Source organism: Diadema setosum, chromosome 4, assembly GCF_964275005.1.
Source record: "Diadema setosum chromosome 4, eeDiaSeto1, whole genome shotgun sequence".
NCBI classification, from domain to species: Eukaryota; Metazoa; Echinodermata; class Echinoidea; order Diadematoida; family Diadematidae; genus Diadema; species Diadema setosum.
Genome location: NC_092688.1, coordinates 14,898,639 through 14,920,820, shown reverse-complemented (window position 1 = coordinate 14,920,820; position 22,182 = coordinate 14,898,639). Strand labels below are relative to the sequence as shown.

Sequence of the window (22,182 nt, the reverse complement as noted above, 5' to 3'; positions counted from 1 at the left end):
ATTAATACTCAAAAGTCAAAAGATCATGCCTACCTTCGCTTAAAATTCTGAGGGAAATTCAATTAAAGGAAAGTGTACCTCTTATAGCGTGTATAGATAGAGATGACCATATGCGAGCACATGTTACTGTATATTTTCATACGCACCAGTTGGTAGCAGTCCAGTACTGGGAGGCCAGTATACATGTAATAGTCATTTATTTATGGCAACAAACATCAGAATAAATCATTTGTTGTTAGGAACATCCTAAAAGAGGTATTCATCAAGATTGAATTGACATGTTTGTAAATCGTTTTTGTTTAAGTTATGGAGAATAGTATAGCCACAACTGACTGGTATTTGCGATGAGTTAAATTCAATGAATTAAATTCAACGTTTGCGATGAGTTAAATTCAATGAATGATATTATAGAATCTTTATTTGTGGAAATATCTGTTCCACAAAGTAAGAATATTATAATTGGTATTGTTTACAGACCCCCTAGTTCTAATCCTAATGATTTTTTGAATTGTATTACAAATGTGTTAAAGAGTCCCCTTTTTGTTAATAAAAATGTTTTTGCAATGGGTGATTTTAATATTGATTTGATAAAAAATGATATCATGTCACAAGAGTTTCTTGAAATACTTTTATCAGCCTCATTTTTGCCTTTAATCTCGAAACCCACACGTGTTACAAATCATTCCGCCACCCTCCTTGATAATATTTTTGGTAATTTATTACAATTTTTAGATTCTTCTATAATTTTATCCGATATGACTGATCATTTCCCAGTTATGGCTTGGTTTAATCTTAAGCATGCGGTTAATAAGTTTCATGTTCCTCCAACTAGACGAAGAGCCACACCAGAAAATTTAGCTAGCCTTGGTGCTAGCTTAGAAAGAGTTGATTGGTCTGGTGTTTGTGATAATGATGATGTTAATGTATCATGTGATAATTTTTTAGAGATAATTAATAGAAATTTAGATGAATATATTCCTAAAATAAAAGATAAGTTAGTTAATTATAAAACATCCCCTAAGCTTCCATGGATTTCTAAATCCCTTTTGCGTTCTGTGAATAGGAAAAATAGGTTATATTATAAATATAAAATGAAAAAAACTGAAGAGTCAAAAAGGAAATATACATCGTATAAAAATGTTTTAACTAAAGTTATACGATTTGAAAAGAGGAAATATTATGCGATTCAGTTAGAAAAATATAAACATGATATGAAGAATACATGGAAGGTATTGAAACAGGCCATGAATGTATCAAAAAAGAAATCAAGTATTACAAAAATTCGATTCGATGATAGAATTTTTGAAGATTCTGGTGATATGGCAAATATTTTTAATTCTTATTTTTCAATGATTGGAGAGAATTTGGCGAAAGAAGTACCACCGTCTAATACACATTTTTCACATTTTTTAGGTGAATCTAATTCTAGTTCTATTTTTTTCGTTCCAACTACGAAACATGAAATAATGGATATTGTTGCTGGAATGAATAACAAACGCAGTGCGGGTTATGATGACATAAGTAATTTCATTTTAAAGGGTATTATATCTTCAATTGTGGACCCACTTGTACATATTTTCAATAAATCTATGTTATATGGCGTTTTTCCTGATCAAATGAAAATTGCTAAGGTTGTCCCTTTATTTAAAAAAGGAGATGATCTTGATGTCAGCAATTATAGACCCATTTCTTTACTTTCATCCTTATCTAAAATTTTAGAAATATTAATATTTAAAAGAACAATTAATTTTCTTAACTCTCATAATGTTTTTGTAAACTCTCAATTTGAGTTTCGTCGGAAACACAGCACTATTCACGCTCTATTGAAGTTTATTGATAATGCCGCGCATACAATAGATAATCATTCGCATCTTGTTGGTATCTTCCTGGACTTCTCCAAGGCCTTCGATACAATTAATCATGACATTTTATTTCATAAATTGTCACATTATGGCATAAGGGGGAAGGCCTTGGAGTGGTTCAGGAGTTGCCTGCAAAACCGAAAACAATATGTATCTCTGAACGAGAATAACTCAAGTTTCAAATTTATTAAATGTGGCGTCCCTCAGGGTAGTATATTAGGTCCTTTACTTTTTATTGTTTACATCAATGATTTTTGCAGGTCATCTGATACACTCTCATTTATACTTTTTGCTGATGACTCAAATGTTTTCTTTTCCCATCAAGACCCAGTTACTTTAATTGACACCGTCAACTCTGAATTGAAAAAAGTGACTCAATGGATAAGAGCTAATAAATTATCACTTAATCTCCAGAAAACTAAGTATATGCTTTTTAGTAAATCCATAGAAACATTAAGCACAGATCTTATTTTTGATGGTACTCAATTAGAACGTGTATCCCACATAAAATTCCTTGGTATTACAGTGGATGATAAGCTTTCGTGGAGGCCTCATATTATCAACATAAGTAAAATAATTTCACGAAATATTGGTATTATCAACAGACTTAAGTTTCACATTCCATCGTCGGCTTTGTTAACGTTGTATTTTTCTTTAATATTACCTTATCTTAATTACGGAATTTTAGCATGGGGTAGCGCCCATCAAACTTTATTAGATAAATTATTATTATTACAAAAGAAAGTACTTCGTATTATTTGTGGGGTTTCGCCACGTTCTTATTCAGATTCATTGTTCATTGAATATAAGATTTTAAAAATTAAAGATTTGTTTCTTTTTCAACTGGGCCAGTTCATGTTCAATTATAACACAAATGCTCTTCCCAATATTTTTAATTCAATGTTTCCACGAAATCAATCTTTTCATGATTATCCTACTAGGAGCTCTAATGAGTTTCACTTACCCCTTTTGAGAACCTTATTAGCTCAGAACACATTTATATACATCGGCCCTAAATTTTGGAATTCATTAGGTCCTGAAATAAAAAATTCTTCATCGTTATACATTTTTAAGCGTAATTTGAAATCTTTTTTGTTAAATTCTAGCTAAGATATTTATTTTCATTACCTATACAGGTTACAGCAAACATGAGGGTCATCATCGGTTATTTAATTCATTATTACGCAGTGAAAAACGGCATTACTAGGCAATGAAATACGGCATGTTATTTGCATAATTTCTACACAGCTGCGTGCAGTCACCAGCTGTTCGAAGCACCTCATCAATTCTCTCTTCCGTTTCTCTTGTTCAGCGTGTAGGCATTCTCTATCTTTCCTCTCCCTCCCTCTCCCTCCCCCTTCTCTCTCATTTCTCTCTCTCTCTCTCTCTCTCTCTTTCTTCCTTTCCCTTTCTTCCACTAATTCTGTTTTTGTCCCATTCCGTTCGATTGTATCTCCTTAGTTTAGTTATGCCATGTTGTTGTGCATATGTGTAATGTATTTGTAATTGTATGTGTATTTTTGGAAGAAATTCTTGAGTGGTCCACAATCTACAAGCACTGCTTTTTAGTGGACCTCTCAGTTCTCTTTTTTTTCTCCTCAAAATATAACTTTGTATTTTCCCGTATGTATACATGATTCATCTCTATTAGTTTGTTGGATATCGTTAATCCTTCGCACTTTGTACTGTATACATGCTTATGATGGATTTTCTGATTTACCTCGTGTTATGTTTTGTTGGAAAGAAAATGAGAATGAAATAAATGAATTGAATTGAATTGAATTGAATTGATACTATTACTGAAAAATCAGTAATAACCAGATCTTACAATATTCCACGCTCTCTCTCTCTCTCTCTCTCTCTCTCTCGCTCTCTCTCTTTGCAGAATATGAGTATTGGAAGTTAAAACATGCCGATACAAGGGGAAACACATAGGCCCGAATTCACGAAGATGGTACAATCTTGTCCATGGTTTAAACCATGGACAAAGATCGTAGTTTTTATGGGGCGCCAAGTGTCGCATGGCCTATTTTGTTATACGAAATCAGTCATTTCGTGGACGAAATGACCATTTCGTTACGAAATGATAATTTCGTCGACGAAATTACTGATTTCGTAACGAAATAGGCCATGCGACACTTGGCTCCCCATAAAAAAAAAAAAAAAACTACGGTCTTTGTCCATGATGGTTTAAACCATGGACAAGATTGTACCACCTTCGTGAATTCGGGCCATCGGAAATGAGAAAAAAAAAATGCAACTTAGGCTCTCATCATCATGCTATCTTTATTGTTGACACAAAACGATTTTTTTTTAAATCATGTCCTGAAAACAATGTTCCATTAAATAAAAGAGTTGCTAACACACTCATATCACGTTTAATGAATAAAATTCAGTGTTGCCTAATGGATTTGTGAAGAAAAAAAATGCGATGTAAAAAGAACGCCATGAAATACCCCCCCCCCCCCCCCCCCAATCCTGGTATTGACAGTGATAAGTTTGAGGCACGTATAGCTTCTTTTGTTTTCTCTGGGAAAACTATACCGATCACAATAAATCAAGAGAAATAAAGTCTAACAGGGAGCAGTTAGGACGATCCGCTTGTCACTATAATTGGAATGTTTTGTGTATAGATCTTACAACAACCAGATGTGGATGTATATCATAATAAATGATGAAAGTTCGAATGTATGATGATGATTGTGATGATGATATTAAAAGGGCTGTGACGATGAAAATAGAATGACAATGAAGATGCCAATAATGGGAAGGACAATCTTGACAATGACTTTGATAATTGTTTTGTTTGTTTGTAGTAATTGTTGTTTTTGTTTTTGTTTGTTTGTTTTGGTGTTGTTGTTTTTTTGTGGTTTTTTTTTTGTTTGTTTGTTTGTTTGTTTTTTGGGGGGGTAATCTCGGTGAGTACATTGCAACGCGCATTTTGCTTACAGTGCGTGAGGTAACCCCAGCAATGTAAGAGAGCGAACACACCACTTTCAGGCAACCTCTTTCACCTCGACTGAAACTGGCAGTAACACTGAAGCACCTTGCAACAAGTGACAGCTATCGGTCTCTTGCGTAAATGCCTTCAGGTGTGGAGTGTCCAGTATCTCGAAGATGATTCCGGAAGTGTACCGGGCTTTTGTGCAAGCGTGCAAAGATGAGGTGCTCAACCCACCCGTGACTCCTGCAGGCTGGAGAGCCGCAGCTAGCTAGTTTGAGCAGAGATGGAATATCCCCCACGCATTTGCAATGGGGCTCTGGATGGCAAACACATATCAAGAAGCCATCCCACACTGGCAGCCTCTTTTACAGTTACGAAGGCTTCTTTTCGATACCATTTCAAGTTTGTGTAGATCGAACTTCGAACTTTGTGGAAAAGGACACAAGTCAGATGCTCACATATTTGGCGACTCTGAGTTGTTCAACTTCTTGAAACGAGAAGTCCTAGGACTCCCTCCAGCCTGCCCACTGACTACAAGTCCTGATGATCTCCAAGACATGCCCTTCTTCATTCTGGGTGGTGACGCCTTTGCACTGAGGAAGTACCTCATGAAGCCGTACAGCAGAAGAAAGATGTCCAGTAAAGAGAGGATCTTCAATTACAGACTCTCACGGGGGAGGAAAGTGGTGGAAAATGCCTTTGGCATCCTTATTTTAAATTCAGATGTCTCCTCAGAACTCTCGCACTCACACTGTGAGGGGTATGGTGGAGGCAGCAGTGGTTTTACAAAACCTCTTGACTCAGGGGCATCCATTAGGTAATGCAGCTCAAGAGGCAGACCATGAGGATGAAAGCCACAATGTCATCCGAGGGGCATGAAGGGATCAAGTAAACTGGCAAGATGTGGATCAATCTTCAGCACCTCGCAACCCAGCAACAGCAGACGCAAAGCGACAGAAGGAATTCATGAAGGTCTAATTCTTCACCTCAAGGTGCGCTCCCTTGATAGGAAAGGATGACTGGGCTGCATGACCCAGAAGGTGGAGAGAATGAAGAAGAACCTAGAGGTTGTGATGGTAATGATGGTGATGCAACTGACTGAGGGGACCCCCTCCCCCTCCAACACACTAGTCATACACACCCCTACACAGCGACTCTTTTCAAGTCCCAGTTTAAGAGGATATGAGACCGTGGTGCTTGAGGTCCTTCCGGAATGACAGCCAAATTCCTTCTTTCAGATCAACAGCATTCCAGGAGAGTAGACTTTATAAATAATATATCCCACCTTACAATGTAATCGAACCTAAAAGGAGGAAGATTTATGATGTAAGAAATGTCTACCCAATAAAAGGAACTTGACAAAATAAAGTTGCCTTTGTTTCAACGTCACATCATCTATTATATTCTTTCTTATTTTTGAGTGACGTGCAGGTGTTTTGGGGTATGTAGAGTGTGATTTGGTTGTGTTAACTGTTTTATTCATGAACTTTTCAAACGAACATGACGTACATAACTGGATAGAAGATACAACTAGTCTTGAATTACGATACTCTATAGGGATTAAGTAGGTAAAGAAGAAATGAAAAAAAAAAAGAGTAAAAAGAGAAGAAAATATCCGAGTGGGAGTTGTAGTTATAGAGTGCATTTTAATACTTTGACTAAATTCATGTAAAATTGTAAATGCAGTCTATTTCAGTTGTTTGTAATTGTGTAGGCCTATAGGTCAACGTGTGATTGTGTGTGTAAATATGAGCGTATTTATGTGTATTGTTTTTGTATGGACTTATGCATTAGTGTTTGAGTGTGTGCCGTTGGTGTTGGTGAGCAATTCAAACGGGAAAAATACTACAATAACACTACTTAAAGGAAGGAACAAAACACACACGCATACAAACAAACAAACAAACAAACAGACAAGATGCATTCATCCATGATGATGATACCACGAAAAAATCACAAAGTCGTCGTTTTTCGTTGTTTAGTATTTCATATCCTTCTTTCTTTATTTCTCATTGAAAAAAAAAAAATGTTACTCTGACTTACTTTGATAGGCCTGATAAGGGCCCTTAAACCGTTTCTGTCTTTGAGGGGCTTTTTGCCATCAGAACTCTCTACTGGTTGTCAGGGTGGTCTGACTGTGTCTTGGACATGTCTGTGTTAACAGCGTCTTCAGTAAGTGGATCAGGGGTGTTGAGCTGAGAGGGGAAGCTGAAATTGCTGGAAGCTGGTGAACTGGATCCCAGCAGGCTAACCAATAAATCACGTAGGGAGGATGAGAGCACAGATGTGGTGGTGGTGGTGGTGACCCTGGCCATTGAAGGTCCTGGCTGTGGTTCGTTGATGGGTGGTAATGGGCTCGTCTTGACTACCCCATCAGACACTGGGCCGAGGCCCCACTGGGCAAGGTGGCCACTGGGAGGGATGAGGCTGCCACTAATCATGGAGGAACTGGAAGGGCGCTTGCCGGTCTTGTTGGTGGTGGAAGTGTCTGCCTGTTCTCTAGCTACTCGTTGAGCCCTGTGCTGCTCCCGCACGATGTTCGCCTCGGCATCTCTTCTGACCTCCCCAGGCAGCTTAGACAAGGACTCCTCCACATATTTTCCAAAGTAGGAGCTTCCAGACGCAGTAATACTTTTGGAGATGAATTCCATCAGCAGTTTTTCTGAAAGAGGGAAAGCGAGGGAGCGTCTTCTTTGAAATTGACAATTCTACGAAAAAAATATTTTTCATAAAAATCATAAATCTGCAATTATTTGAAAAATATATGGGCTACTGGACAAAAAGTACCAAAAGCTAGAACTTGTCAAGTTCTTTCAATATTGATTGGTATTTTGATACAACTGAAGTACATTTAGGCCTTCTTTTCTTCAAAAATACATTTGGAGCAATATATATATATATATATATATATATATATATATATATTGTCGTTAAACACATATCTTTGATTCTCATTATTCTATATTCATTAGCACTTCAGAATGTACATTTTGAAGTAGTTGATGGCAACGGCGTAAATCCATACTGAGGAGTGGGGGGGATGGTCACCATCGCCACGATTACAAGCCCATAACCGGACCGGCGCAGCCTTTTTTTTTTTTTTGGGGGGGGGGGGGTGGGGAGGGTGGGGGGAGAAGCTTTGTGCCCCCCTCCCCCCCCCCCCCCCCCACACACACACTTTACAGGGATCGGATGCCCCACTCTTTTGCATGAAATATAAAGTGGGAGAAAAGTGGCAGCAACAACATAAAGACTTTTTGTTCTTGTTGCTTTTTTTTTTTTTTTTTTTTTTTTTTTTTTTTTTTTTTTTTTGCTTGTCAGACGACTTTCGGCGGAAAATCAGACCTTAAAAGTATGAAAACATTTTTTTTTTTGGGAAATATCTGTGAGAGGGAGCGGAATGACCGAACGGGGGAAGGGTGTGTATGGGGGGGGGTATCCCTCTCCCACACGAGGAAGATTTTGCATTTTCAGACCTGAAATTCAGCGATCTGGTGCTCACTTGTGGTGAAAATTTTGTTTTCTTTTCTTTAAAAAAACAATAAGAAAATGAAATATTCACAATATATTATTGAATGACAAAATCGTGGCATTTCAGCTCTTGCTGTGCGACATCACTGTGAAGGCTTACTAAATAATGGGGCCTATCATCGGCGTAGACAGGATTTGATCTTAGGAGGAGCGGTTATGTGAGAGAACGAATCAAGCGAGGGGGGAGGGTATACATATGGTAGGGGGGTTTCCCCCTCCTACGGTGAAATCTCTTTGCGTTGAAAATTTTGACATTTTTCAGTCCCAAAACTGCCGTTTGTAGCTATATTCTTCGCTTTGGAAATTAAGGGGGGCACACCAGGCGCAACAGCTGTCAATCACTGGCAGCAACATCAGGAGAATGGCATATGTGAGGGAACGAATCAAGCGAGGAGGGAGGGTATGGTAGGGGGGTTTCCCCCTCCTACGGTGAAATCTCTTTGCGTTGAAAATTTTGACATTTTTCAGTCCCAAAACTGCCATTTGTAGCCGTTTGTAGCTATATTCTTCGCTTTGGAAATTAAGGGGGGCACACCAGGCGCAACTGCTGTCAATCACTGGCAGCAACATCATGAGAATGGCATAGCGATTAAATGCGAGCGATCGGGGCGAGCGAGCTTGAAAATTTTGACATTTTACAGTCCAAAGACTGCCGTTTGTGGCTGTATTTTTTCGCTTTGGAAATTATGGGGGCACACCGGGCGCAACTGCCGGCAATCGGGCAGCAACATCAGAATGGCATAACGATTAAATGCGAGCGAGCGAAGCGAGTGAGCTTGAAAATTTTGATATTTTACAGTCCCACATGTCCTTTGTGGCTGTACTAGTATTTTTTCGCTTTGGAAATTAAGGGGGGGCACCGGGCGAAAACTGCTGGCAATTACTGGCAGCAACATCAGGAGAATGGCATAATGATTAAATGCGAGCGAGCGAAGCGAATGAGCTTGAAAATTTTGACATTTTCCAGTCCCAAAAACTGTCGTTTGTGGCTGTATTTTTTCGTTTTGGAAATTAAGGGGGCGCACCGGGCAAAAACTGTTGGCAATTACTGGCAGCAACATCAGGAGAATGGCATAATGATTAAATGCGAGCGAGCTTCAAAATTTTGACATTTGACAGTCCAAAAACTGCCGTTTGTAGCTATATTTTTCGCTTTGGAAATAAAGGGGGCGCACCGGGCGAAAACTGCTGGCAATTACTAGCAGCAACATCAGGAGAATGGAATAATAATTAAATGCGAACGAGCGAAGCGAGCGAGCTTCAAAAATTTGACCTTTTACAGTCCCCAAACTGCCGTTTGTAGCTATATTTTTCGCTTTGGAAATTAAGGGGGGCGCACATGTTCACAATCACTGGCAGCAACATCAGGAGAATGGCATAGCGATTAAATGCGAGCGAGCGGAGCGAGCGAGCTTGAAAAATTTGACATTTTACAGTCTAAAAACTGCCGTTTGTAGCTATACTTTTTCGCTTTGGAAATTTAGGGGGCACACCGAGTGCAACTGCCGGCAATTACTGGCAGCAACATCAGGAGAATGGCATAGCGGTTAAATGCGAGCGAGCGGAGCGAGCGAGCTTGAAAATTTTGACATTTTACAGTCCAAAGACTGCCGTTTGTGGCTGTATTTTTTCGCTTTGGAAATTAAGGGGGCACACCGGGCGCAACTGCCGGCAATTACTGGCAGCAACATCAGGAGAATGGCATACTGATTAAATGCTAGCGAGCGAAGCGAGTGAGCTTGAAAATTTTGACATTTTCCAGTCCTAAAAACTGTCGTTTGTAGCTATATTTTCGCTTTGGAAATTAAGGGGGCGCACCGGGTGCACCTGCTGTCAATCACAGGCTGGCAGCAACATCAGGAGAATGGCATAGCGGTTAAATGCGAGCGAGCGGAGCGAGCGAGCTTTAAAATTTTAACATTTTACACTCCAAACACTGCCGTTTGTAGCTATATTTTTCGCTTTTGTTTGTCCCACTTTTATTTGAGAACCATCCCCCCCCCCCATCGACGCCTCTATACATATTAGGTTGCTTTTGTTAAGTGAAAGATCTGCTGCACACTCTTTGATAAATTAGGGAATATACGTCTATGTCAAAAGTGTACAAAGTTTATCCCTTATCCTGTATAGCGGACCTTTTGCATGTTCATGATTGCAATACAACGATCTGGTGCATAGTTCTGGCGATATTTGGACAATTTTCCATTAAGAAAGTTCGAGATTTGTCCTCATCTCGGGAATTGCTTGGGGGATAAATGATTTGTCTGTCTAAACACTTCCTTTGGGGCGGGGCAAATGCCCCTTTGCCCCCCATAGATTCGACGTCCCTGATCTTCCCTTGGTATGCCCATAGATGTATCCTGACTGAGTCATCAGTCACTGTCGTTTCTCAGGAATGATTCAGGAAATGGAGGGGATTCAATTATGGCGATAAAGTTGTTGTTATTGTTTGTTTGTATGTTTTCGTACATATTTTGCAGATGGTCCCCAGTTACTCGCGTCATAGCATGTTTACATGTAGACCCATACTATTTGACGTTGTCAACGCCTGAGCCATACCTTACAGTGTATGTCGATGTTACTTTCTTCGCGAGCGAGCGAAGCGAGCGAGCGCTAGAGAAAATTATACATTTTCCTACAAGATAGAATACTGTTCAGCTCTGTTACCTGTCTGAAGGCCGGCGTACAAACGTCATGCAATATTGATACACTGTAAAAACATGGGTGTTAGATTTAACACCACGGGTGTTAAATCTAACACCGATCAAACTTCAATAAAGGACCACACCCACAGGTGTTAAAAATGCACTGTGATGGTGTTGAAAAGTGTTCACCTGACACTTCGTGGTGTTAATTTGACACTGTACCAGGTGTTATTTTGACACTGTACTGGTGTTAATCAAAAAATGACACCACATGGTGTTGATTTGATACTTGTTGGTGTTAATATCAATGGTTTAACACCCGTCCAGCTTCAATAAGGGACCACACCAGCTGGTGTTACTTTGGTGTAGAATTATTTTCACATTTTTTCAAAAATCTAGTATTTTAATGTAAAATTCTTGATCGTCTTGTTTAAATTAAAAATCAACAAGAAGTGCAGTTACTAAGAAACTCTTCAAAAAACAGTTTAAAATTTGGAAATGACACCCGGGGGTGTTAATTTAACACCATAAATGAGCACCGAAAATTTAACACCAGCTCGGTGTTCACTATTTAACACCGGACTTTTTGCAGTGTACAATCACATTTCTGCTTCCTCCATTTTTTCCCCTCAAAATTCAGGGGGGGGGGGGGGTGATTGTACAGGCCATCCCCCCTCCTCCATTTCAGGGGGGATATATCCCACCCCCCCCCCCCCCATCCCCCCCCCCCCGGGATTTACGCCCATGGTTGATGGTTATGAAGGGATGAAAAGCACCAATATTAGCCTTGTCTTAGAAAAGAACTACGATGAAGTATGAATATCGGGCCTTATTTTAATGGTCCAATTCAACATTGTTTAACATATCCGCATGGAGGTAAATAATCATGTCCAAAAATGTAATGTCTGTAACGACAAGCATTTCGTGTAACATCTACCAAATGATTTATAGCACTAATCAAAATTCAGATTGTTAGCACTTCATTATGACCGTTTTAGAATAAATCATGAATGGGTTTATAATTATGCTGAGTTATTGAAATAAGCTTACACAGAGTCACAGAAAAATTTCTGTATGCAATGTCCGTAACGCTGGAGCTGCCCAAATACAGCTGTTTCTGTCACGTATATTGCCAAGTGTTTCATGTGATTTCAGTGAATAACTCTTAGGTAAACATTAAAATAATAATAAATACTTACTCAGTTCTCCGGAAGTTACCCTAGCCTTACTGCCCAGTCTTGAGCACGTCGATACTGGGCGCAAGAAAGTCTGAGAGCCTGGTGGCGATGTAGTCGAGGGTGGTGGCGTTGGAGCCCTGCTGGAGGTATACAGAGGCAGTGGCTAGTGTGGAGGTTTGGCTGGTAGAAGGGGTTGATTCTATGCCACTGGGACTTGCTGCCGTTAATTGCTGCTGCCGTTGCTGCTGCTGCAAAGGATGCTACATTTCCGGGTTCCAGGGTCTCGAATGAAGAATCAAAAAAGAAAACTTCTCCCACACCCACTTCTCTGTGCTGTTCAGCTTAGCAATGACATCTTCTCCAGACCCACTCTTTTTTTTACACGTTTCATCAGCCTGCCAAGTGCCAATCGTGGTCCGCATGCTTGTGTACCACATTTTAAGGCACCCCACAGTAGAGTTCATCTGCCTGTGCAGCCCAGAGATCATCTTTCTGGCTGACATTTTCTAATCCTGCAAAGCGTTTGCTGTAGAGAACCTCATTTCGCATGAGGAACTCGATAATTTCCTCTTTTTCTTCACTAAGTGAAGTTGTCATCTTCCTTCTCTTAGCTTTCTGGGTAGGGGTTGTCTCTCCATCTTCCTCTGGCTCCTCAAGTGCCAGCTGTGACTGGATTGATTCAGGCTTAGGGGGTGGCAGGGCCCTCCTACCCTAACCCGTCTTGCCTCTGATGTCTTTGGGTGGCATGTCGAAGACTGTTCAGATTACTAAAAATAAAGCCAGAGCATAAAATATATTATGTATAATTTCGCATGATTATATATTTGTAATCTGAAGTCGTGTTTATATTTTCATTACTTGTGAATAATAATGTTTGATAGTATCTTACTTATATTTAATTATTATACAAGTGGAAAAATAAGCCCTAAAACTTACTGAAACTGAAACTGAAAATATGAATTGTATAATGGAACCATACTATTCTGTGAATGGAACCAAAAAGAATAAGAAACAGTGATATAAAAAAAAAAAAAAAAAGAAGTAGGGGTGCGGACAGGAGCATGGAAGGATGAACAAACAAGAAAGAAACGAAAAGAAAGAAGAACGAATGAGTTTCTAACGGATCGAACGAAAGCGGAAACCGAGCAGTTTTTCTCTGATAACATCTCGCTGAGCGATATAAATATTCATGAGGTAAGCGTCCCGAGTTACGACCCTTGACCTCAAGAAATACCACTGCGCACCTACCGAGACGTTGACGGAGGGTACGAGTACTGCAGAAAACCTGCTTAATTATCATCCTGCATCATGCTGAAAGCCAAAATATTAGTAATTGGACCCACAGAGGTAAAAGCCAAGATTGTTTAAAGTGCTTTGTTTAATGGTTGTCGAAAGTTTGGGTCACACAAACCAAGATGAAGGGATGTATTTCGGTTCTGCTCAGTCACTCCGCTTAATCCCATATATTGACATTTCTGTTGGATGCGGAATCTTGTCGACCGTACTAAACTGAGTAAATTACGGCCCTACCTACATTAAAATTTACTAATACTAGTACTAGTAGAAGTAGTAGTAGTAGTAGAAGCATGTGCTAATACGCTGGAGTATTAATATACCTACACAGCTTTTCATCTCAGCAGTTTTGATCACTGTAAATGAAATCTGTGTCGCGTTTTACAAGTGTGGCAAAATCTGCATTTGAAAGGTAGAGTGAGTATACTAGAACAACCCTGGTCTAGCATATCTACTGTCGTGTTTTAGAATATCTTGCCCATATTAAAACCGATTTTTCATTAAGTAAACTAATTAAACACTAAGAATTGTATGCTCTTTAATATTTCAGTTTTATTATGTAACCAATTGGGTGCTCATTTAATATCTCGAAAAAGGATAAAACACTCGTCTCGACCAAAAGTATATAGTGACTAGTGTCTAGCTAGTCCCTTTAAAATTTGTCGCTCCAAAATTGTGAATTACTGTAACAGTGAATATTTTCGTTTGAGTAATTTTGAAACTTGTTCGACCGGGTAAAATGAGAATTGCGTGTATTCCAAATCAAGAGTCAAGACGTGAACTACTTGGTACTTACACCGTAGTTGGGATCCTCCTGAATACTCCCACTGGAGTTTTAACTGGAGGTGTCGGAGTGTGGACATTTAAACCGTTGAATTTCATTGAGTATCATCTCTTTAGATTTAGCTGGATCAGTTCGTGTGATTACAGAGGGGGGAAGTTCGATCATTCCTTGCTTTAAAGGTCCAGTTTACCTTTGGGAGCAGTGATTTCAAAAATGTTCAAGATATCACATTTAATGCATATGTGTAGGTCTGTTGTATCATAAAACGTCCTACCATATGAAATATTTGCAATAAAAGCTAAAATATAAGGAAATATCAGGGTTTTTCTCAATAAACCGTAACTGTATACGGTTTAGTCTGGAAACATTTTTATTATAACTATTGTTCACATTTCGTGTATTTAACAACACTTAACATCGATTATACGGATTCAAATTTTGACAGTGGTTGTTTCTATCCCTAACTCACATTTTAGAACTATTTTAAAGCACTAATGCTTTCATCTGCAAATGGTAAATTATGCCTTTAATTGTGCGGGGAAAGAATGAATTCCTGTGGATTTCCAGTCTGGAGGGTGGTACTTCAAACTGGTGAGAATATTCACATTTGCTTCTAATGAGTTTGGTTTTAGTGTGTGATAAATAATGAAAAAAAAAAATCAAATCTATTATTTAACATCTTGTGAAAGCAAGTCAGATGATGTGCTTCTAGTCTTGCTTGTAGTGACTCTAGGATTATGAATACCAATGACTTAACAGGATTAAAATTCTGATTTTGCCCATAGTCTGGAAAGAGTGTCTTGTCCAACTTTCTGGCTGATGCAACAGAAATATCAGGGGGAGAATATCATCCAACACAAGGTGTCAGGTGGGTGTTTGTCTAATGTATTACATATTGTTTGTTACAGAGATAATGTGAAAAAAAAAGGACCATTATGGAATACGTTCCCTGGAAAAGCTGAAAATACATGGCTTAGAGTTACAAATTCTCTGTCAGATGTACTCTAATGCTGAAGTGGAAGCCTGTCTCTTTGTGGGATGATCGCACACTGACAAGACTGGCTCTATGAACCCCCATTTTAATGCCAGATATTATAGCCCCTCTAATATCCTCATGCCGGCATGGACTGTACGATGTGATAGTGATAACCATGTTTTTACTAGCTATAGTCATGTATGTAAAAGAAATACTTGACTGTATCCATGATTTTTTTATTCGTGTGTACTGATTTATACCCCTGGTGTTTAGGGCATTTTCTTCTCTCAAATATTACATTTCCTGTTTTCATTGTTTCAGAATGCAAATTATGTAAGATTCTCTGTAATCCTTACTAGCCTATTTTCATAGTGAGATTGTGACATTGTTGTACTGTTAGTGGTATGAATGCATGTATATTTTGGCTTCATGGTATGTATGTAATGATTTTCATCTGACCTAGAATACTGGAATTTGAGAGTGGCGCCCTCAATGTTGGAAATCGCTCGCTCTCTGCCGAGGTAGAGCTGTGGGATTGCAGTGGAGATCAGAAGTGAGTATGAGTTCAAGTTGTAGGCTACATCACTCCATTCTCTGTATCAGAAACTTTGTGGACAAACACGAGCTGCATAATTGTCTGCGCTATATTTTAAAATCTAATTTTTACTTGAGCATTTGACAAAGTGATTTTCATCAAAATCTTTTTCATCAAAATCTAAGTCTCTTTGTTTTGACATACAAGCATCATGTCTACATGTCCTGTTTTTATAGTATAACAAAAAACGGAAAGATTTTTCAGCATATGCTGTAGACGTTCTATATCATGTGAGTCAAGAATTGGAATGTGTGCTTTTTATTGTAATGCAATTATTTTCTTATATTTTTTCTTTATTTTTTCACATTCTAGATTTGACGAATGCTGGCCAGCCTTTATGAAGGATGTTTCTGGGGTGGTCATAGTCTACAACCCTGATCAGGCAAATCATGAGAGAGAATTAGACACATGGTATGATACACTGCACATGTGATGTTTATTGAAGCATTATTTAAATCTAGACTGACTTTTATGTTCCATCCACTTGACCACTTCTTTGAGTTAATGATAGAAGATAGAAATTTCATTTTATGATTTAACTACGGGTAGTAGTTTAGCTTGCATTTTCCAACAAAAATTTTGTGCCTTAAAGCAAATACCGATCCCATATTAGATATCACTCATACTATATTTTTCCCCCTCTATGACATTATATAACTCTTAAATTACCATATTCTTTCAACTCTGTCTTGTGTGCACTCTGTTATATGTTATGCTTGAACTACACTCTGGAGTAAATGTTATTTTTTGTAACTAATTCTTTTTGTGTGTGTGGTATGTGTGTGTGACCAATTTTTCTTGCTACATATGTAGATGAGTGAGTCACAGTTGTGCATCATCCTATGGTAATTTGTTGGTTTTCACGTCGTTCAAATCACAAATTCACTTTCTCCCGTTCTTTCTTTGGTCAAAGGTACACACACTTTGTGATCCAGCAGGGACTAAAGGATGGTCAGTGTGTCATAATGGGCCATCATAGACCCAACACGTCAGAAGCAGTCAGGGTACAAATTCGTGAGTGTCTCATGTACTGGTTGTTACTGTCTTTTTTTCCTTACAATATTTGCAGCCCTATTTTAAATGGGTCACTTTGTTTAGATATTTTGTTCACAGTTTATGCTGAAGGGGCTTTGTTGTGTCTTGACTTTAATTCAAATTTAAACTTTATAATTTCCTATAGATAACATTCTGAATGATACATGTAAAAACCTTGGGGTGGCTAGATTACATGTACCTATACATGTACAAAGCACACTTTATTTTCTTTGTAAGTGTGAAAGGAACCAATTTTCCCCCATTCCTGTCATTTTTTTTTATTTTCCAGTTTTAATGTGCTGTTAAGATTTTGTTACAATGTACAGGGGAAAGGAGTTTCTGCAAAAATAGAATGATGTGCAATGTATTAACAAAAATTTGTGTATTATTTCCCTTTGATTACTTCCAATATCAAAATGTTTGCATAAAGAACTTGATAGATGCAAAGGAGAGCATAATTGCTTATGGGCAAGTCCAAGATAAGGTCCCCTCAGAAGGCAAAATTTCATCTTTGCTCAATATTGACATGTTTGGTATCATTTTGAAGCTTATGAGTTGAAGTTTTGATTTCCATGGAGGAAAAAATTATATTATGTAAATTTATGCAAATTTCAAGGGCTTCATTTGCATAAATGTGAAACACAGCATTACGTATGGGACATTTATAAAAATTCATATTAATTCAAAGGAAAGCAAATGATATTTGGTTAATATGTGGACATAAGAAATTCATCAAATAGTTTAACTTGGTATGAAAATTTAGGGATTATGCCAATGATTATGCAAATTAGCTCGTGTCCTATCATGAGATGTCCCATACGTAACAAATTGAGGTCATTTTTTTAGGTTTTTTCTGAAATTGCTAAGGTTATTTTAATGCCCTTTTGGAAAGTTCTAATTTATAGTCTAGAGAAATTAAATACCATAGAAAAAAGAAAAAACAGTAAAAGAAATATTTTTTATTAGGCATTGAAATAATGTTATGTATGGGACAAATGCGTTACGTATGGGACATCCTCATACATATTGCATATGAATGCATGTAGCTACAATTGTAGCTGGGAAGGTCTCTCAGTACACAAATGGTCAATCATCCTGAAGAAAGCATCCCAACATTGTAGCTACTTTTTGAGTTATAGACACTTTAAACAATACATGTGCTTGACTGAACAATTTTCAGAAAGGGGGAGGGGAAAATGGCAAAATACACAATGCAAAATCAGCATTAAAGGGATGGTATAGTTTTTTTTGTAGAAATGGGGATTCAGTTTTCAACATTTAATGAGATGATTGGAAACCAATTATATGAATTACTAAAGAGCATACAATCCTAAGACTAGAGGAATTCAAAGTTTAGTGAGGGAGATCCAATTTGAAATGGTTGTGATATATATTAAAAAAAAAAATAAAGTAAAATGATTTTTTTTTTTTATTGCAAGTGATACACAAATTGTCCTTATTCAGTTTTCAATAATAGCCATGACAAAATTCATGGGTATGCACACTGAGGTGTGACTCGAATCAATGACCTGACTGCTAGACAGACATCATATATCTACTCCATCACTGGGGTTCCACGCAGCAGGTATTGCTTATTTATAAAAATTAATATTTCTTGTGTCAAGTTGTTTTTTATTGAAACGAAATGACAAACTGCCCTTCATCAATAAAAGTAAACACTTTAAACTATTCAATTTTTCAGTAGTAACTATCCTGATGAAAATAGGGCACACATACTCAGGTTGGTAATAAAACTATAGAATATGATTAAATATGATTTATGATGGTAAATATTTGGGGAATATTGTTCCCTTGTCAATCTGGATCAGTTTTTGAGTAATTTCAACTGATTCCATTTCAATAGTTATGCAAAAATTTGGTTATGGGTATTTTGCAAAATTATTTTGCAAAATACCCATAAACATGTCTCTCCACACACTAAACGAATGGGGGACAAAGGGCATGCATACTCAGGTTGGTCATAAAAATATAAAAATATGATTGAATATGATTAGGATGGTGAATATTTGGGGAATATTGTTTCCTTGACAATCTGGATCAGTATTTGAGTAGTTTCAACTGATTTTACTTCAATAATTATGCAAAATACCCATAAACATGGTTCTTCACACACTAAATGAATGGGGGACAAACTGTCCCATACGTAACACGTCATGTCTGTCTTTAATTAGAACCTGTAATTAGAGCTTTTTGCCTAATGACACGAAACTTACCTGTGATAATCTTGAGTGTTGTGACTTTCATCACAGTGAGTTACAAGTTGTAGAATGAAATACTTTCAGAGAGTTTTGAGGTTGAAAAAAATGTTCCAAAAAAACAAAATTTTTCTGGTCCCATACGTAACGGCACATATTTTCTCTTCTAGAATATAATTGTGAAGGTCATTTTTCTCCATTTTTTGCATGATTATACTTCTCTTAGATATCAATCACCAATCACCATGATAAAGTTTAATATGATCAAAAGCCATTAACACTATTTTTCAGGTCATAAAAGTCTCTGAATGTCCCATACGTAACGCACGCGTTATCTTGGACTTGCCCTTATGCCAAAGTAGACAACAAGAGAATGTGTGTGTGTTTTCTTCCATGACTTTGTTTTGTTCCCCTCCCAATTTTTAGCAACAAAGATGTCAAAGGTCAACCATGTGCAGACCAATCTTGAAGATGATGCAGACTCGGTGAGAGCGGACTTCAACCTGTTCCTCTCCAAAGTTTTGGCTTTCATTAGCAAGAGGCAAGACCAGGAGGAGCTCAGCATAATACAATGATGCATTCGTCCTACAGAATATTTGATTTCAAGAGTTTAGCATCTGGACAACTGTATTTGTATCACGTTCACACACACACACACACACACAAACATACATGCCCACACTCACACTCACTAAATAAACAACAAATATCTGATGAAGTGCTGTCATAGAAAAGTAGGAAAGGGGTTCTACTTTGCAGTGTGCTTGGAAAGATATTGATTCCATACACCGTAAAACACTTTATCTCAATATCAAAGACTATGTTCACGAATGATACTCCCTGAATATGGCTGAGGTGTTCATACATGTTGTGTGAATGCCAGACATAAGAAAGTGTGATACATGTAACATAAATGGGCAACCAAGAGAAATTGTGCAGTCTTTGCCATTATTTTAAAGAATAGATACTGGAAACTTTTCACTGTTCAATTTATGTGTAGCTCGGTTGGCAGCTCAGTACCGTTTACTTTACAAGAAAAATGTCTGCCCTACATATATATTTGACAAATGTACCTTGATTAAACAACATAAACATTAAGATTGGATGAGATAGAAAATTGTTACATGATTAACTGCAATTTGAGATATGAATTTTAAAGAACAACTTGGGATATTTTCAGTGGAGTAAATTTTCCCAGAATTCATGCTCTACCAAACTAGTGCAAAATCAAGAACATGTGAATAATGTATTTACTCATCTCATCAATTCCACACAATTTCTTTATTACAAGCAGAAAAATTTCAGTGTCATGACCAAGCAAGCAAATCAATCTCATGAAATTATGCCCTATTACACTATACATTTTTGTATCATTACACCAGGTGTATTCCATCAACACATAGTTTAAGTTAATCTTATTGAGAATTGGAGGACTACCCCCAAGTGATGTCATAGTGAAGCTACCAAGACTTCCCTCTGGAGAACATCAAAATTTGAATGCTCACTGATATTGAAATGGCCTTATAACTCTCTAATAAGATGCTTTTAATCACTGTTACTCAAATTCTTCACCGGTCTGCTGCTTTTGATTAACTGATGTCATCCAAGGCACTGATCGCATGGGTTTAAAAAGAAAAACAAAGAAAAACAAAGTGAATTAGTGACTTAGTGACAAAAAGTCAGAATTTTATTTTTTGGGGTCTATCAATCTGTGGTAAATGCATTGCTGATGAAGTAGATCATATGTGACCCGCTACAACAAAAGGATCCTAAAGTCGCTGACGTCTGAGCAGAGAAAATCGAGTTTGAAATCACGTCATAAAAACGGGTGCTGTTCGTTATTCCGAAGGTTCGCTGTTCCGAAGGTTCGTTATTCCGAAGGTTCGTTAATCCGAAACACGCAAATTCCCTATATCTAGAGGGTCGTTAATCCGAAAATGAAAAAGGGTTCATTAATACGAACATTTGTGGCGTTATTCCAAAGGTTCGTTATTCCGGAGATTCGTTAATCCGAAAATGAAATTCGGAATAACGAACCTTCGGAATAACGAATATTCGGACTAAAGAGCCTTCGGAATAACGAACCTTTGGAATAACGAGCTGTAACCATAAAAACTGGTCAAAACAATCGGATTTCTGGTTTTGGCCTAATTTTATAGTCTAATGTTTTGTCTATCACCTGCCGAAAATTCGAAGCTATTAAAATGATCAAAGGAAAGGCAAGAAGTCAGCGTATTTCTCGGCCATGATTTTCCGACTTTTAACTTAACAGAAACGTGTCCAAGATTTGGATTTAGCGCCGCAACTAGACTCCGCCCGTAGCAACGAGGGATTGATCTTATTGGTCAGTGCGCGGCATCCTGATTACTGATTGGTTGTGCGTAGACCTCTGGCGCTAAGCTTGAATGAACATCACGGAGGTCGCTAGGAGCATGCCTTCTATTGTCAAGCGGTGAAAACTGTCTCACCTCCCCTTCGTCGGAACGAAACTTTGAAGGCGTTTTTCTCGAAACTCTGATTTCCTCAACAACTTGACATGCACTAATAAAATCATCGATATCTCTGCAACCGAGTGCTTTTATGAGTTGTGCTATACATGAAATTAAAGAAGAAGAGTACGGGAATAATGTCATGCCATTTTCAGAAAATTGTCTTTCACCGACTTTCGGATCCTTTTGTTGTAGCGGGTCACATATACAGTGGTGAATTAAAAGTTCATGGGTAGTACATATGCAATGTATCACTTTATGTAAATACCTCACATATTGTAAATTCTGATATGCTATTGTAAATATTTGTATATCTATTTCTTTGAATAAGTGTTCTTCTTTTATTAGGTAATAAATTAATAAATGTAGAAATATTCATGATGTCTCATAAGTGCATTAATGCCTGTCAGTTTGAGATATTTTCGTGTGTTGTTAAATTCATGGTCCAACAGTGATTCGCGAAAATTAAACCCTGGCGAATATTATATATACATGTGTATATATATATATATATAAATATATATATATATATATATATATATATATATATATATATATATATATATATATATAATATATATATATATATATATATATATATATATATATATATATATATATATATATATATATA

The 22,182-nt window shown here is 37.6% G+C and overlaps 1 protein-coding gene across 1 annotated transcript; it reads left to right on the top strand.

Annotated features, from left to right (window-relative positions):
* Nucleotides 1-13,205: 13,205 nt before the first annotated feature.
* Nucleotides 13,206-21,922, top strand: LOC140226915 (intraflagellar transport protein 22 homolog). The gene is made up of 6 exons (XM_072307347.1): nt 13,206-13,507; nt 15,023-15,105; nt 15,677-15,766; nt 16,121-16,219; nt 16,722-16,822; nt 19,486-21,922. The coding sequence occupies exons 1-6, from the start codon at nt 13,469-13,471 to the stop codon at nt 19,632-19,634; spliced, it is 561 nt and encodes a 186-aa protein (XP_072163448.1). The 5' UTR covers nt 13,206-13,468; the 3' UTR covers nt 19,635-21,922.
* Nucleotides 21,923-22,182: the final 260 nt, after the last annotated feature.